Source organism: Microcaecilia unicolor, chromosome 1 (genome assembly GCF_901765095.1).
Source record: "Microcaecilia unicolor chromosome 1, aMicUni1.1, whole genome shotgun sequence".
Classification (NCBI taxonomy): domain Eukaryota; kingdom Metazoa; phylum Chordata; class Amphibia; order Gymnophiona; family Siphonopidae; genus Microcaecilia; species Microcaecilia unicolor.
In genome coordinates, this window is record NC_044031.1 from 433,922,182 (window position 1) to 433,941,295 (window position 19,114).

General features: G+C 41.3%; 1 protein-coding gene across 1 annotated transcript in view; it reads left to right on the top strand.

Moving 5' to 3' along the window:
• Positions 1–19,114, top strand: part of CEP192 (centrosomal protein 192) — a 459,635-nt gene that overhangs the window by 246,060 nt on the left and 194,461 nt on the right. The window contains 2 exon segments of the mRNA XM_030212468.1: positions 2,461–2,609; positions 10,797–11,027. Coding sequence (XP_030068328.1) covers positions 2,461–2,609; positions 10,797–11,027 — 380 coding nt within the window.

The following is a 19,114-nucleotide window of genomic DNA, read 5'->3' on the forward strand; positions in this document are numbered from 1 at the left end:
CTATCCCTTTAAACCATTTTTTAAAATGTGTTCTGTAATTTTATTCTTTATTATAGTTTTCACTATTTTCCACGGCACTGACGTCAGGATTACCAGTTTGAAGTTTCCTGGATCACCTCTGGAACCTTTTTTTTTTTTTTTTTTTTTTTAAATTGGCCTCACATTGGCCACCCTCCAGTCTTCATGTACTATGGACAACTTTAACGACAGGTTACAGATTACTAACACAAATCAGCACTTTCATGTTTGAGTTCTTTCAGTACACTTGGATGCATGCCATCCAGTCCATGTGATTTACTACCTTTTAGCCATGTTGGCTCTTGTTTTCTCTTCTTTCGACCTTTGTAAATACATGGAATGCATTTGGTCTGTACTTTCAAGATGGTAAATAACACCCATTCCTGATTTAATATCCTAACCTTTGCAGCTGATCCTTGTAGTTTTTGAGTGGAGGAGTGGCCTAGTGGTTAGGGTGGTGGACTCTGGTCCTGAGGAACTGAGTTCGATTCCCACTTCAGGCACAGGCAGCTCCTTGTGACTCTGGGCAAGTCACTTAACCCTCCATTGCCCCAGGTACAAATAAGTACCTGTATACAATATGTAAGCCGCATTGAGCCTGCCATGAGTGGGAAAGCGCGGGGTACAAATGTAACAAAAAAAATTTTTTTCATCATTTTATCATAGTCACCCTTTTGAAAATTAAATGCTGCTACAGTAGATTCCCTTTGTTGCTTCTTTCCAGATAGTAGCTAAAACTTGATCATGCTATGATCACCGTTTCTCGCCAGACCCAACACTGTTACCTCTTGTATTATGCCCTGCTTTCCACCAAGGACTAGAACTAAAAAGGCGCCCCCCCCCCATTTTGTTGGTTCTTGGACCAGTTGCTCCAAGTAGTCATTTATTACATCTAGAAAATTTTATCTCCCTGGTGCTTCCTGATATAACATTTATCCAATCAATATTGGGGTAATTGAAATCGCCCATTATTATATTGCTACCCAATTTGCCAGCTTTCCTAATTTCTGTAAACATTTCTTTATCTGTCTGTTCAGTCCCAGTGGACAGTAGTACAGCCCTACAAGAATACTCTTTCCCTTCACATATGGAATTTGTATCCATAATGATTCCATGTTGCTATCTGTTTCATGTAGAAAGTTTATTTTATTTGACTCAATTCCCTCTTTAACATATAGCGAAACCTCTCCTTTAATTTGATCCTCTCTCACTGTGATATAATTTGTGCCGTTAAGTGTCCCATTGATTGATCTCCTTCCACCAAGTCTCTGAGATGCCTATTATATCTACCTCCTCATTGATGCCCAGATGATCGAAAGTCCCGCGCTGGACAGAGAAGAACTGAAAGTGTGGTTTCTTATTTGCCTGTGTTGTTTTGATGACTCACACTACAAACGGTTCCTCTTTCAATTAGACTCAAGTTAATGTAAATTTTTATAAGTGAAAGAAGGAAGTACTTGCCATTGTATGCCTTTCAGGGAATGTTGTTCTCCCAGATCTAAGGAACCATTCCTGCAGTCTTCTAGATTCTAAGGAAACCAGAGCCGCCACGCTGCTAGCCAGATAACTGAGTCATGAAATTTCAAATTTGAGTACTTGCTATCTTGATTATCAGTTATGCCAGCTAAGCGGTTTACAGACTAAAAAATAGAAAAAGGAAAAAAAAGAGAGTTGAAAGACAACACATCAAGTAGGGGGAAGGAGAGAAAACTACAATGTCACGATAAGGAGGGGAACAAAAACTGTTGTCTTGTGATGCCAGGGTCTTTAGGTCAGTTTTAACTATTGCAGGGAGAATTTGTAATCACTGAAGTTAAAAGAAGTATGAGAATGCCGGCCGGCTCATCTTGAAGGAAGGATTCTCTGAAATGATGGACGTCGGGAACCAGCGAGATATTTCAAATAAGTACTCTGCTCTGCTGGATGTATTAATATTATTTTTGGTGTCCCCTTCTAGTGGCACTCTTTACAGTTCTTGCAATCATGTGAAGACACACTTGAATAAGAGTTTGTGCGGACATAGTTTTTGGGTGGTGCTAAACTGGGATTGACTAATAAAAACATACGAGTTATTATTGTTAGCACCACTTTATACAAAGAAATGTTGTGATGTATAGAGCATTCATGGTCAGCCGTGAAATAGCAGCAAGTCTCATTGAAAATTGGCTCAGCTTCGGGGGCAGCCTATACTGAACTTCTCTTTCACTTATAAAACTTTACACTTGAGTCTCTCATTTAGGTTTCAGTTGGGATTGTTTTTTTCCGTTTCTGTAATTATAAATTAGCTTTTAAAAACATTCTAAAATTGTTTTAAAATTTTTCTTAAAAAAGGCAGTAAGACTATGCATGTAACTTTTGTTCTCATGTGAATCTTGGTATGTAGGCTACACTTTTATCTTATTTTTACCATTCTTATTTACATACACGTTCTCTTTTTAATAGGCAATATATTGGTTCCTGAGGAGTTAAAGTTTCCTAATGCTTGCTGTGTAGGAATTGCATCTCAGACTTCTCTTAGTATGTACAATCCAACTGAGCGTTGGCTACAGGTCAGCATTGGAATACTCAGTGTTGCTGTTAATGGAGAAAAGGTAGGTTGTAATTAAATGTAGGGTAAATAATTCAAAATCAAATTTTAGTTTGCTCGTGAATTTTTGTTTAATGCTTAAGCTATAAGATTATTGAATGAATGTTTAGCTTGACATGTGTGCACTTTTATATGCACAGTCGTTTTTATGAATTGCCATACTGGGTCCGACCGCTGGTCCATCCAGCCTAGTTATCCTACTTCCAATTTGGAAGAATATCCATAAGCATGTCTCAAAATGCTGGCCATTCTGTAGTACAGAAAGACTGCATATCACCAATAATGAAGTGAAGGATTAGGTTATCCAGAGCAGTTTGCAGTATAGTTCAAGTGCTTGAACTTGCAAAGAATTGATTGTCCAGCGTATGCTGCACTGGAGACTCTTCGGATTTATTCTTTCCTTTGCATGATACAATCAGTTTCTCATGCTGTTCAATGTGAGTTGGGTGCATTTGTTCGATGTGCATCCTCAGACAGGGAATTATATAGGCCAACATTTGTTTTGGTGCGTACAATAAGCAAAAAAAACTTGTTAACCATAAAGCTGGTACATTTAATCATTGTATCTAAATTAGGCCATGGAGAAGTATATGGTACATCAGACTTTGCATCAAATTACACAAATGACATTTAAACAATTTTAAGCTCAAATTGCTCAAATCAATAACATGTAATATCATCTGCATTAGGAGTCCATTAACTCGAAAGACAAAACATACAGACATCCAAATAAAACAAAGGGTGCACATTTCCCAAAGCTGCCATGTTCAGCTTTTCTCTCTTTTTCCTATCCAGCATCTCTCCTCTGTGTCCTAGTACCTATTCTCCCATGCCTAGTAACTGTTGTTTATGATTTGTTCCTCTCCTGTCTATTCTTTTCCTTTCATACCTCTCACCCCAGTTACAGCATCTCTCTTCTCTCCCCTGTACCACCTCGTAGTCTGGTATATCTCCCTCTCTCTGTGGGTACAGTGTCTCGCCGCCTCTTTCACCCCTCTCCTCTGGGTTCAGCACATTTCCATCTCTCTCCAGTTACCCTCCCCTGGTCCAGCGCATCTCCATTTCCCTCTCCCTCTTCCTGCCTCTATCTCTCAAGTACAGTGTTTCTCTCGGTCCCTTCTTCCTCTTTTGCTCCCCAGATGGCATCAGCTCTGTTGCCCCCATGTGAGGTACCTTCCTGCTTCCTAATGGGGACACGGCAGAGAGGACGGCCTCGACATTGGCCAGAGTAGGCTTCCATTGTTGGTGATCATGACGAGAAAGGAGGAACTCTGAGAATCGTTGGACTCTGGAGGCAGAAGTGGAGAAAGAGAGAGAGACAGACACTGGCTAGACCCAGGGGGGGGGGGGGAAATAGAGGGTTGTCACATCAAGGCAAAAACCCAGCAACACTACCCCACAGCTAGTGGGAAAGAAGGGGTGGCAGTGCATCTTTCACTCATCAGGGTCTCGATATGCTTCACCATTTTAAGTATGTGTTGGATGGATTCCGCTCTGGATATACTTTGCCAGCACTGGTGTCTTCAAGGTGAACCTCATCCAGGGCTTTGTGTGATTCAAGCAGAGTGTAAAACAGAGCGCCTGCCTCTGAGGCCTGAGGAGGGGCATGTATTCGTGGCTGAAGGAGATAGGCTATTCTTGAGTGAAATGCTCATAGCAAGCGGTGCAACAGGGCTGTTTTCATTTGTCCTGGTTCCGCCCAGCCATTACTTGGTGACTTCCTGCTGCTAGGAGCTGCCACATCTCCATGCAAGTTTAGATTTAAGGTAGTAAACACTTTTATTTAAAAACAACTTATTTGCTGTCCTATAATGGTTTAAATTGGGTAATAACTTCATTAACATGATCATTTTATGATCAAATCTTTCTCGTCTTACAAATTTGACATCAATTTCAGTTATCAGAAGGTACTAGAAGGTTGTCCACTCTCCCCACTTTTTATTTTAGCTTTATAACTTATTAATTACATTAAGAAACTATCAGTCTTGTTCAGGATAAACAAATAGCTAACTCTTCACTCAAATTATCAGTTTATGCCGATGACATCTTGTTATATATCTCCTTTTCCGACACTTGTCTCAGATTTCCCATATTGTAGAAAAGTTTGGTACACTCTCTGGTTACACAATTAACTATTTCCAAATTGCAGTGCTCAGTAGTGCTGTAGTGTCACTTTAAACCAAATATCTCTGGATTGGAACTGCAGCCGTCTCACATCATAGCACACGCCCTCCCTGCCTTCTGATTCTCACAGCATTAAGCATTCCCTGCTGGGAAAACAAAGGTGTGAAACTGATGACACTTATCTTGGCTGTTTGTCAGCGAGTTATTTAAAAATAACAAAAAAAAGTTCTTTAGTTGGGTTATATATTTTTTAGTCTGGTGGAATTGTTGGAAACTGTTGATTTACCCACACCAGGTTGATTTCATTGAAACCCTTACATTTCTACTGAGTACACAATTAACTAGCCAACAACTGAACTACCCTTAAATATACACTGTAATCAAATTATGCATTAATCCCTATATGGAGGTATAAAAATTACATAAAATACCTTGGTTTGTTTATTTTAAGCAACTATTCAGAATATACTACATACTAACATAAATAGAGTTCTGGATTTAATCAAAAATATCTGTAGTAAGTGGTCCCCACTCTGCCTCATTTAGGTGGGGCAGATTGCAGACCATTAAAATGGTACTTCCCCCCCCCCCCCCCCCCCCCACACACACACAAATTTTATTAAGTATGTTTTTGGTTCAATTCCCAAAGTTGTTGTTTTTAAAAATTTTTTTTAAAATAAATGTTGACAATCTTCACTAGATTCCTAAGGAATAATAAAACAAGTAGATTAAAAGAAAAGAAATGCCGAAAAGAACTAGGTGGGGTGAAATTTCCTGAGTTTATATTTAATCAAGCTGCCTTATTAAGAGTAGCCAAATGGTGGTTGCAGGATCAGCATTCTAATCTTTTTCCTGTATGGCTGCTGGCATCAGCATTTTAAAAGGAGAGCAGCTGTTAAACTAGAACCCGGGGAAGGCCGACAGTCGTTCAAAAGCGCATGGTTTGGTACAAGGTATCCTTCAAAGATATCACCAAAACAGGACAATAGGGTATCCCGATAGTGAGGTTGTAATAGAGACAATAGTAGATCAGGTGTCTTTAAAGAAAAAGCAGACAAAAGATTGCAAACTAACACTTCCAACTTCTGAGCAAGATGTAAACAGGAACAACAAACATAGGCTTCTGGCATTCCCATATAGACATTTCAAACTAAGAAATAAGATGGGAGAGGTAGAATATATTGCACTAAATGAAAAATTAGATATAATAGACATCTCTGAGACCTGGTGGAAGGAGGATAACCAGTGGGACACTGTCATACAAATTATATCATAGTGATAGGGTGGATCGAATTGGTGGAGGGGGTAGCATTGTATGTTGTTGAGGACCTTGAACCACACTCCTCTACTTAAAATTTTGCAGGAAACAAAATGCATCTTGGAATACCTATTGATTGAAATTCCACGTGTAAATGGGAAAAGGATAGTGACAGGAGTGTACTACCGTCCGCCTGGCCAGGATGAACAGACAGATGTAGAAATGTTATCAGAAATTAGGGAGGCTAACAAACTGGGGAACACAAATGGGTGATTTTATTTACCCTGATATTGATTGGGTAAATGTAATATCAGGGCATACTAAGGATCTTGCTAGGTACCTGTAACCTGGCTTGGCCACTGTTGGAAACAGGTCGCTGGGCTTGATGGACCTTCTGTCTATCCCAATACTTATGCTCTTATGTTCCTTATTGTCTCCCAATGACTTTGATAAAGTTATAATTGATACATTTTTCACAGTTGAAAATTTTGATCATATATAGTGTAGGCCCCATTTGGGGGCCCCCTAATATCTGCATTGATTAAAAACAAAAACCCTTTCTATGGTCTGTATAGGCAGAACCGTTTATCTTCCAAATACATGATATATTGCAAGGTGATATAATTGATTCCTTTAACTAGTTTCCGGAAACATATTCCTTGCCCAATGCTCGGTTTCTCAAATATTTGCAATTAAGGTCTTCATTACTGACAAATAACCCTTAAGGAAACCGTATCTGCCACGCCAGACATATTTAACATCTTATCAGAGGGTAATCTACTACTACTACTTATTTCTATAGTGCCACTACACGTACGCAGCACTAGATACTTAAACATGAAGAGACAGCCTCTGCTGGACAGAGCTTACAATCTATTTAGGACAAATAAGGTATAAGGGAATTAAGGTGGGAATGATAAAACAGAAATGGGTACTGAAGAAATGAATAGGGGTTAGGAGTTAAAAGCAACCTCAAAAAGGTGAGCGTTTAGCCTAGATTTGAAGACTGCTGGAGATGGCGTTTGACGTACTGGCTCAGAAAGTCTATTCCAGGCGTATGGTGCAGTAAGATAAAAGGAACAGAATCTGGAGTTAGCAGTGGAGGAGAAGGGTACAGATAAGAGAGAAAAATGGCATCTAAGTTTTACAAATTTATCTAAATGTCATTCACCAAATATATCTGTACAAATTATCTGGAGTTTTGTGACTAATTCCTCGTTTATAGAAGCTCAGTGGTTGTGTGTGTGTGTGGTTTTTTTTTGGTCAAAGGTTAATAGACATCTGGTTTCTGCCCCTATTATGCAATCTCTATTCTTAATGATGTATAAAGTTCTTTGGACCCCAATTAAGCAGCACAATATATATTGGTCCTGTAACAAAACTATTGGTACACTACCAGGGGAATTTTCGAAAGAGAAGGGCATCCATCTTCCGACACAAATCGGGAGATGGGCATCCTTCTTTCAGCTGGTCAGATGCTACAGCTGTACATAACTGAGGCATTGAGGGCGCTTGTGCCAGCTGTGGCTCAGGTGCCCCCCCCCCCCCCCCGAGGCACCTATATTGCTATGAAGTGGTCTTCGCCAACACCAAAAAAGGGTATCTAGTCGACCCATCCAGTACTGCTCTTGATATGGGGGAGAAAGCCTCCCTGGAGTCTGAGGGTTGGGCTGTACCCAGGCACCTTTGGAGTGTGGGAGTGGTCCAGCTGAGCTTTGGCAGGCACAGAGTCACTCTGTTCAACCTGAGTACTGTGAGGAGTCTTATTGGGACTGCTCATGGGACTCAGAAGAGGACCCTAATAACTTATCAAAGGAGTCTTATGGGGATCCTTCCGATACCTCCCCACCTCAAGAGATGTAAATCTTCACCTGAGGGTCTCTTTCACAGATTTTGTAAAGGAGATGGTTTTGGTCATCACATTTAAGCTGTAAATGATGGAGGAACCTTAAGAAAGGGGTCGTGGTTCCATTACACTCTATTCTTAAAGATGTACTGAGAAAACTGGTCGCACATAAGGTGGAGTTTCAGTACCATAACCAGAAGGCTCCTGGATTCGAGAGAGCTCAGTTGACTCGCCACTTCCTGGTAGTCTAATACGCTCTCAAATGAGCTAGGTGTTCCAGGATCATAATGTGATCAGATATGATATAATTTCTGGAGTAAGTACACACAGGAAATCCAATAACGTAGCATTTAACTTTGAAAAAGGGAGACTATGATAACACCCCCCCCCCAAACACCCAAACAAACCAACAACTTTTAAAAGAGCAGTTGCAAAGGTGAAAAATTTAGATCTGGCATGGATGCTATTCAAAAATACCTTCCTGGAAGCCCAGACCAGGTATATTTTGTGTATTAAAAAAGGAGGAAGGAAGGCCAATGACAATGGGCATGGTTAAAAAATGAGATGAAGGAAGATATTAGATGCTAAGATATTAGAGCTAAAAGAAAATCCTTCAGAAAATGGAAGAAAGATCCGAGTGAAAATAATAGGAAACAGCATAAGGAATGGCAAGTCAAATGCAAAACACTGATCAGGAATGCAAAGAGACTTTGAAAAGAAGATTGTGCTGGAGTCAAAAACATATAGTAAAATTATGGACTTAAATTCCTACTAAAATTTTGTATCAGAAGCATTTATTTGGATCCCTCTATATGCAAGATCATAACTGCATTACTTTCAATTGCAATACTAAAAAAATAGAGTAGCCCCCTCCAGGAGTACCTTACAATCCCAGATGGTCTAATGGTGTAGTTGAGGCAGGAGTGATGCCCCAGTTGCAGCAGCTATTATGAGAGCTAAAACCAGAATGGACAGGAGTAACTGGGTGCATCTATGGCCCCAACTACACCTCTAGACCACCAGGGATTGTAAGATAGGCTGAGGGGGGTCTAAAGTTGGAAGAGGGAGGTATTTGGGGTGGTCTGAGAGAAAGGACAACTCCTGCTCAGGAAGAGGGAGGGAGACAAATGGGACAAAGCACAAATTTTCAGCTTTCACCAAAAACGCATTGTCATTTTCAGCCGAAACCAAAAACATGACCAAAAATTTAAGATAACCTTTCGGCTGGAACTGAAACTGGGCAGAAAATGGATTTTGGGCCAGTTTTGGTGCTGTAAGCGAAATTTGGTCAGCCTCTAATGCAGTAACCCCCACTTTTCCAAGACCTGCATTAATCTTGATGTTTACAGAGAACAGTCATTACAGGTAAGCAACTTTGCTTTAAGAATTGTTGAGAGAGGCAGAGGGTTTACATAAGCCACATACTACTCTAAAGACCAGATTTTATAAAGAAAAAAAAAATCCATTTTAGCTTTTGATGGGGTTCTTCTGTGTTTAATTTAAAAGCCAATCTGTTGCTTTATAAGAGGGACTTCAGTTGTTACCACCTTGTACATTTTTATGAACATCCTGCATAACTAACCATATGTAGCATCTGGCCTTTGTAGCAGAATGAGAACCCTCCAATGTGGAAGCAGATTCAAAACAGATGTAAAGCAAAGTTCTCTTCTGTTTAGCCTGGTTGCCTCACTTTAGATACAATGGGTTTCTTCCACACAAATGCTAAACACTTTGAAGACATTCATCAACTTAGCCTTGCTAGACTTCTGGCTTGACTGTTTCCTGGCTCCTTCAGACAAGTCTTCCTCTTACTCCCTCCTTTTGATTGTGAACTCAGGAATGTCTGCTCACTGTTTCTTTGAAGCCCCTTCCCCCTTTGAGTTCTGGGAAAGGCAATTCTCTTCCTTCCAACTTTGTTTGGAAATGTTTGTCTGTTGCTTACACTATTTCTCTCTCCTTGATGACTCCTCTCTCCCTATAGCTTCAGGTGATAGACTAGGGTTAACAAACTTTCTGTGGATGCTACCCCATTTTCTCAGCCACAGAACAGCATATGACCCTTGAGCCTACCTTGGATCCATGCCAATGCACCTGGTCCTCCAACAGCATTGAGTACTATGCTTTTTTCCCCACTTTAAAGAGCCCATGCAGGCCTTATAGTAGATTTCTGAATTATGAATACAAATAGACATTAAATAACAAAGGGTAAGATAGTATCCACATGGCAACCAACAGGTATGAGGATAATACTAGTCCTTGCATTCTGTAATTTGTTGGTTGTTAGAAAAGGCTCCCCCTCTCAGGCCTCCCTCTTTCTTAGTTTACTACCATGAAGTAGCTAAAGTAACCCAGACCATGAACATAAACCACATATAGCATGATATCCCACAATATTCCCCTGTCCTTCACTTTTAGATATTTGTTAAACCAAAGTTGGGCTTTGTGAGTAATGTTTTATATTCAGAAAACACTAGCATTTTCCTAACAGTAGAAATAGTCAAAAGAATAGTCTAAGCACTATTGAGCGTTGATTGTAAGTGTAAATGAGTTTGACTTTCTCACTTTGAGTTCACTTTTATAGCTAGTGTTGCATTTGTTAGCATAAGCATGAAGTATATTATAGACTTTCCAACTCACGCATGAATAGCTGTGATATAGTTTACAAAATGCAGGGTGTTTTGATTACTATAAAATTGGTGTGGATTTTATCATCTAACCATTTTTTCTTTATCCAGAATGGTTAAATTTTTATTTAGGGCAGTATTTGTGCTGAAGATGTGAGGAACAGTAGAGTTTGAGATTTGCTAAGTTTAGCAGGTCACTGATAAATTATTTTATAATTGTTTAATGATTCTCTATAATTTGAGGCATGAGATAAACTGGAGACTAGGTTGGATTAACAACAAAGAAGTCTTAGTTAAATTTTCATCTGGATTTACCTATTGTATAAATTTCCTTTTCAGTTGGACACTTTGACCCACCAGAGTCTAATATTCAAAAACAAAACCATCATTGGACCACATGCAGCAGAAGAGACACAAATACTTTTTTTGCCCCATCGTTCTGGAATCTTCCAGTTTGTACTTTCTGTTTCTTCTTGGCCAGTTTCTGCAGATGCAGAGACAATAGTGAGATCAGAAGCACTGGCAGTTAGAGTTGTTTTGACGGCTGTTGCTGAAAATCCTTTAATAGAGGTAAAATTTTGCTTGCTGATATTTAAGATTGCTATGCATGAAATATTTCATTATTTAAATAGTGCTTACATAGGTCAGACTGTCTTAAAAGAAGCTGTGTAATCTAAATTTAGACTGCAGTTGTTGAGGTACCTGCTATTTAAATGAGTGAAATACTCATAATGCAAATGTTGAATCTGTTCATCCTTGACAATGTGTGCCTTCATTTATTGACTCACTCATTGAATTTATTATTTGCTTAATGACCCAAGATGCTCCAAGTGGTTTCTTAGTGAGACACAACTAGGCCTTATGGTTTTAAAGGGAAGCAGATTGGCTTTTGAATTAAACACCATATGGCAATCTGTTGTTTTATGAGAGAGAGACTACAGTTGTTACCACCTTGTACATTTTTATGAATATCCTGTATAACTAACCATATGTAGCATCTGGCCTTTGTAGCCATGTCTATGATGACACCCCAGACAACTTTTCTTGTCCTATATAAAAACTGCTTGAATACTTTCTACATATGTCAGATTTGAAAAATTCCATTGAGCTTCACATTAGTGTAATTGTCGCTTAAAACAAGCGTGGAGAAGGTAGGCCTATCTTGCTGTAGCCATTAGTTTTATGCAGGCCCTCTCTATTATGTTTCAGAAACAGTGTGATATTGACCTACCTGATAAAAGCTTTCTTTGAGCCAACCTCCTGTGAACTTTAGTATCTGACCTGAATGATCTTATATCTGATGGTGGTTACTTTAGTATGCAGAGTCAGTGAACTCCAACCATTGGTTACCGATCAAGAGCTTTTCAACAAATTCCTACTTAAGGTGGTGGTGGATTGCCATCTTGAAAAAATTCAACATCAACTTAGAAAAGGCACTAAAGTAGTTTGAATCTTGACAAATTAATTGCAGCAAATCACCAAGACCTCATGAGATTATCTCTGCAACTACTGGTACTCTGTAATATATCAGTTCTGTGCCAGAGGACTGGATGGTAGGTAATGAATGCAATTAAAAAAAAAAGAATTCCAGTTCAAATAACCACAGATTGGTGAACCTAATATCAGTGGCTGGAAAAATGGTGGAAGTTATTATAAGCTTACTAAGTATAGATACATGGCTTATTGGGAAAGAGCCAGGATGAATTAGCAAAAGGAAGTTGTGCCTTATTAATATATCAGAATTCTTTGAAGATATGTATAAGCTTGTGGCTAAAGGAGAACTGGTTGATATAGAATGCTTGGATTTCAGAGGGTGTTTGATGCCTGTTATGAGATCCCTTAGGAAATGTCAAGTTGGTGGGATAGGAGAGAGCTGCTTAACTCAGTGCCCAATATTCCCATATTTGTTCCCACATATGGGAACATTGGGCACTAATGGGTTAATGTAGATTGGTAGTTGGTTAAAAGTCACAAAACAGATTAGGAGTAAATAGTTTTCTCAGTGGAAAGGGGAAGGGAAATGGGACTTGCAAAATACCACAGAAAGGCGATATATCAACTACATTCAAAGCAGTTTACATATATACAGGTACTTATTTTGTACCTGGGGCAATGGAGGGTTAAGTGACTTGCGCACAGTTACAAGGAGCTGCAGTGGGAATCAAACCCAGTTCCCCAGGATCAAAGTCCGGTTCACTAAGCACTAGGCTACTCCTCCACTGCTTAACTTATTACTTAATGATCTGGAAGAGAGAGCAAACATTGAAGTGGTCAAATTTGCAGCTTACTTAAGAATTCAAATGTGTTAAAATGTAGACTGAGATTAATTGTAAGAAGACATTGGGAGACTTCTGAATTGGGCTTATCTATAGCAGATGAAATTTCATGTTGTTGACAAGTGCAAAGTGATAAATTGAAAATCGTAACTATAGATATATAACGTTGGTTTCCATATTAGGAACCACCTCCCAGGAATTTAATTAGTATGGACCAAATATTAAAAATTCAGTTTAGGATGTAGTGATTTAAAAAAACAAAACAAAATCTCAAGAAATATTTACAATGGCATAGAAATAAAATAGAGGATCATAATGCCTCTGTACAGATCTATAGTGTAAATATACTTTGAGTATTGTGTGGCGTTCTCACTATTTGTGTAAAAAAGAAAAAAAAAAGAAAACAACTAAAGATTATTAAAAGGATGCCATGGTCCCTTATGAAAGGCTAAATAGGTTAGAGCTCTTCAGCTTGATAGGTTATATGATAGAGGTTTAAAGAATCAGTATTTGGGTGTAAATTGGTAGTTTCACTTTCAAATATTACTAGGGGTAGTGAAATGCCATGAAACTCTCCAATTTGTATTAAACTGGTTACTGGTTAAAGTATTTTTCTTCACTCAGCCTGCTCTTAAGCTATAGAAATTATTGCTGAAGGATATGGTCAAGCAGTTAGCATAGTTAGGTTTAAAAAAGGGTTTGGACAAATTGCTGGAGGAAACATTCATAAACATTGGGTTTTTTTTTCTTTATTATTTAAAAACAAAAAAGAAAATCCAAACAAGTATCACAGTACAGGGATACAATTGAAATTTAGAAAAAATAAACAAAGAAAATAACCCACATAGGAATCAACATTCTTCGATCACTAATAAGGAAGTCAGATACTAGAAAAGGGTTACAGGAAATAGAAACACTCCGGATAATCGCCCTCCAATTCCACTTCACTTCATCAGCCGCCCCAAACAGTGAACATGTGGGCTATGCTACGACATTAAAATCCTTGTTTGAGCTCAGAAAATCTAATTGCATGGGGGCAAAAAAACTGAAATTGTTTACCCTCAAATATAACAAAACAAATGCAAGGAAATCATAACACAAAGTTAGCCCCCAAAGCTTGAACCCTAGGCCTAAGGACCAGGAAAGCCTTGCGCCTTGTCTGTTCCCTTAGCCAGATCAGGAAATACCCTAATTTTCGACCCCATAAACATCTCTAAATGTGCATAGGAAAGTCTTTAATACAGTGTTGCAATCAGGTTCAAGAATGAAAGTTACCACCAATGTGGACCTTTGGGTAATTACCTCCAGAGAAGATTCCAAAAATGAAGTCAAATTCAAGTCACATTCACCTTAGGGTTGAGAAACCGGGCCATCAGAACTCCTAATTCTCGGAATATACTGAGCCCTGGTAATAGGAGGCAGTGATTCTGAAGTAGAGACTTGCACGGGAATGGAGTTTGCAGGAATCCCGCGGAACTCACGGGGTTCCCATAGGAACGGAAGCAGTTCCTGCAGGGATCCCGTGGGGATGGAAGCAGTTCCTGCTGGGATCCCATGGAAGTGTACGCTGCACTTTTGCCAGCCTCATCTACCAAGTACCAAATTCTTTGAGTCCTGTCTCCTCCTCGCTTTAACAGCACAAATGCGGAAAGTCTCCATTAAGGAGGTGGTAGAGACACAAATGGTGACGGAATTCAAAAAGGAGTGGGATGAACACAGAGGATCTCTAGTTAGAAAATGAAAGTTCTAAAAAAACCTAAACTTAAATGGCTGCATGTGTGTTCATGTGTCGAGTGATGCTTAGATGGCGACTCTGGCTGTGATGAACTAGGGCTGATACTGGGAAGACTTGTAATGTGTGTGTTTCATATATGGCAATCTGGTTTAGGATGGGCTGGGAAGGGCTTAGCAACTTTAGTGGCTGGAACATAAGGACAGTGCTGGACAGACTTTTACGGTCTGTATCCCGCAAATGAGAAGACGAATAGGCTGGAGTGGGCTTCGACGGCAAATCTAGCAGTTGGAATATAAGGATAGGACCAGGTGACTTCTATGGTCTATGTCCCAGAAACGGCAAAGAAAGACCATAATCAAGTATATAATATCATGTACATTGTTGATTTAATCATGAATTGATGAGTGTGACTATTGTTCAGACTGGATGTACCATTCAGGTTTTTATCTGCTGTCACTATTAATCCTCTCTGCTCCTGGGCTGATGCGCAGACTTCAGCTCTGACACATGCACAAGCATCAGATGTCACCTGACCTACTTTCGTGTGCATGTCGTGACCTCCTAGCACACAGTGCCAGTGAATCAGAGACAAGTCTTACATGTGCACTAGAGAATGACACTGGAGCGGGTAAACGCAGTAACCCATGGTAATCTGCAGTAAAACCGCGAGAATGGGAACAAATTTAAAAATTTTACCGTGGGTTCAAACAGATTTCCCCATCCCTTGGGTGCAGTAATAACCCTGGCACCCACAGCAGTGGCGTAGCCAAGGGGCCCACCCACTTTGGGCTGAGTCCCGCCCAGTAGCAGCACACCTATGAAGTGTCTGGCAGGGATCCCCAAGCCCTACCAGCCGAAAATTCCCAACAACTGTCCTTCCTGCATACCAGCCTTCCCTCTAATGTATTCCCGCCTATGCAGAAACAGGAAGTTGCATCAGAGGGAAGGCTGTGGGGCCAGCATGAGCAGTGTGTTTTAGTTGCTGCTCGCTGCCAGTGAAAATCTGCTATTTAAAAGGTATGGGGGGAGGGGATGTTTGAGGGACCATATGGCATGCAGGCGAGAGAGAGAGACCAAATCACTTGTGGGACAAAGCAGAGTTCTTCTGCCCACCCATCTTGGGCCCAGGCCCACCCAAAATTGGGTGTCTGGCTATGCCCCTGACCCACAGTAAAACTGAAGCCTATGTTTTTACTGTCAAGTTGATCGGCTGAGGGCTCTTGGCTGCTCCCACCACCTCCTCCCGTCCCAGGCTGTAGTAGTAGAGGCCATAGGCGCCGACTCTGTGGGAGCTGTGGGTGCTCCAGCACCCCCAATATTTTGGGGCCCGACCACACCACAAAAGCTCTTCCAAAAATTTATGGCCAGTGGCGGTGGTGATGTTTTTGCTTGCTCCTCCCTGATACAAGTGTCCCTGCTTGGCCTGACCCCGGCCCAAAACTATTATAAAAAAAGAAAATCCCAGAGCGGCAAGACACTTGATGTACGCGCTGCGTGCAGCTCAAAAGTGAGCCAGAAGCAGAAGAACGTGATGTGCCAGCCCAGATGCGCAGCCAATGGGAAGAGTGCAGCAGGCAGCAGCTGCCATCCCAGAGAACTGGGGTCCTGATTTACCGCTTGGTTCTCCTCCTTCCACTGCCTTTCCTGGCTGGACGACAAGGTAGTAATGTTTACTTCTTGGTAGGGGACAGTTTGCGGCGGTGGGAATGCGGACAGTGTTTGTGGGGATGGGGATAAACTTTGTCCCCACGTCATTCCTTAATGTGCATACCAGAGTGTACCAAGTTTCAGCTTTTGTTCCTTCCTTGCCTGCAGTGCTACGGCTCGAACCCAGTGAGAGAGAGAGAGAGCCGACCGGAATTTTTTTTTAATGTACCATTAAATTCTTGCGGGACTGAATGGGGACGGGTTAAATTCTTGTGGGGGTGGGTAAGATTCCAAAGGGGACAGGCGGGGATGAGTAAGATTTCTGTCCCCATGCAACTCTCTGTTCTGAAGGCATTATTAATATCTCCACGATATATTTTTTAAACATTTCAATAGCAGGTAAATGGTGAAATAGGAAATCTTAAAAATCTCAGATTGTCCCCTTACCTGATTTTCCAAATATTCCAAATGCCTTCAAGCGAAATTCTTCCCCTTAATAGAGACTGCCTCCAAACTTTCCAGGGCTTGCACCTTTGATTTCAAAGTATCAAATTCTGAGACAAATTGATAGGTTGCGTGATCCTGTGCCAAAACTGCATCTGATACTGTCACAATATCCTTAGAATTTTGTCGTCTTATAGCCAACAAAGAGGACTAACTACTGCCAATAATGCTCATAAACAGTTATTATCCAGACTGACTTATGGAAACATGACACCAGATAAGAGCCAAATGGCCTATCCAGTCTGCCCATCCTCAGTAGGAGTGGGTCTACTGTTGGGGATTTGCTGATACTACTTTTCACCAAAATTTGCCATTTTTCAGAGTCAAGTTGCTGGGCGTTTTGAATCCATGGTCTGACCTAACATATGTCTTATGTTTTCATATTATGACAGTGAGGAAGACTGGCTAGGTGTACCTCATTGTGACCTGCTGAAGGCAAATGTTCAGGCTCAAATGATCAAAGCATCATTGACCTGGGGGAATAGATCTTTGTGCTCATTTGTACTCAGTGCGGCATTTCATTCATGGATCTGATAGCACTAGCCTTGTTACTGAAGGTTTTTTTTGGTTCCGGCTACCACATAAAAGAAAAAAAAAAATCCCTTGTATGGCAGCTTAAACACTTGAAGGCAGCCACTGGGATAAGAATGAATGGAAATCACTCCTGCTCCCCTGTTGCCCCTGGATCTGTACGGTGAGTTGGATTCTAGAGGGGGAAGGGGGTGGGGTATGGAAAAGGGGAGAGGCTTTGCTTTATTGGGCCTACTGGCCCACCAGGGATTTGAGGTCTCCTTAAGAGAGAAAATTCCAAGGGACCTCAGATTCCCTGCATGCTGCATTGGGGTGGAGGATGGGTAGGGGGAAGGGGTGAAGCTGGAAGCGTTCAGGGAGGTAGTTCGAAAGCATCCTCTGCATTCTGGCTGGGTTCTACCTGAGATGCAACATGGTGGAGGAAGGGGGAGGGGGAATGGCAACAGGCAGTTAAAACCAGCCTCTGAATCCCAGCGCATCTGTGCCTGACGAATGAATATTAAAATACATTAAAAAAAAAAAAAAAAGTAAGCCGGGCCACTGATATCAGAAGCTTGGGATTTTGGCCATTGGTGTAAATTTTTGCTTTACCCAACAGAGCTGCTTTCTGTGAGGCAGTTGTGATGAGGAGGGTAAGCTAATGAGAATCACCTTATAAAAAAACTGCATATGAGTGTTGGCATCGGGCGCCTTAACCCGGCGTTTGGTTTATCCTGCAGCGCCAGTTCTGCTTACCAAAAGTGGCCCACTGGGCGCTCGCATTCCACGCCCGGCTCCAAGCCAGCGAGCGGGGCTTCTTACCCATTTAAAGTTTGAGAATAGGTTGAGATCGTTTCAGCCCCAAGACCTCTAATCATTCACTTTACTGGAGAAAACAAAATAAATCTTAAGGGAAAGGGAATGAGACTTGATATACCGCCTTTCTGTGGTTTTTGCAACTACATTCAAAGTGGTTTTTACATATTACATACAGGTACTTATTTTGTACCTGGGGCAATGGGAGAATTAAGTGACTTGCCCAGAGTCACAAGAAGCTGCAGGGGGAATTAAACCCAGTTCCCCATGATCAAAGTCTGCTGCACTAACCACTAGGTCTACTCCTTCACAGAGGGTAGGGTTAAACAGGATACTTGGCTAGATGGACCATTGGTCTGACCTAATATGGCTACTCTTATGTTCTTATAATGAGGTAGAATGTTTTAAATGCTAGGGTAGATCAGTCAAAGGAAACATTAAAGGGTTAACATGTTTTCAAATCCCCTGGGCTCTCATGCTTTTGTTGAACAACGTTATGAATTTTTCCCATATTAGTAATCTTCTGTTTGCCTTTCTTCAGGGCCGCCAGATAGGCCTGCTGGTATTGACGGGTGCGGGTTTGACCATCCTCCGTCCGATAGTCCCAATCAGGACGTGCGGTGGGCACCTCCCTCCTTAAGCGGTCTTCTCTTTGCGCTTCATCCGGGTGGGCTCTCCGGACCGCCTCCTCCATATTCTGTTGTAGCAAGCGGCGTTCCTCAGTAGTCAGAATGTGGGCACTCAACTGCCTAAGATCACCCCAGGTTGGGTTGTAACTGTATATTATACCCTCCACCAGTTCTACAAGTTGTTCGGGTTTTTGGTCGTAGGAGGGCCCATGCACCTTCCAGTTATACAGGTCGGCACTAGAGAATGGGACGTGACTGTAGACGGTTGACTCGATGGGCTGGCCTCCCGGGGTCGGAGTGTCTGTTGTTGATTGTCGGATCGGAAACAGGTCGGTAACATCCGCCCTCTTGCTTGGAGGGAGGGTACTTATCGGGCTCGACTGAGGAAATCGGGTTATCGGTTTAGTAACCCTCTGACTCTTTCTGGAGGTTCCGGGGCCCGTTGATTCGGGAGAACTTGCCCGGGAAGTTTCTTCCGCATCCGACTCTGGGCCGGAGGCCTCGGCGTTATTCAGGCCCTCTGTCAAATTTGCGAGGTTG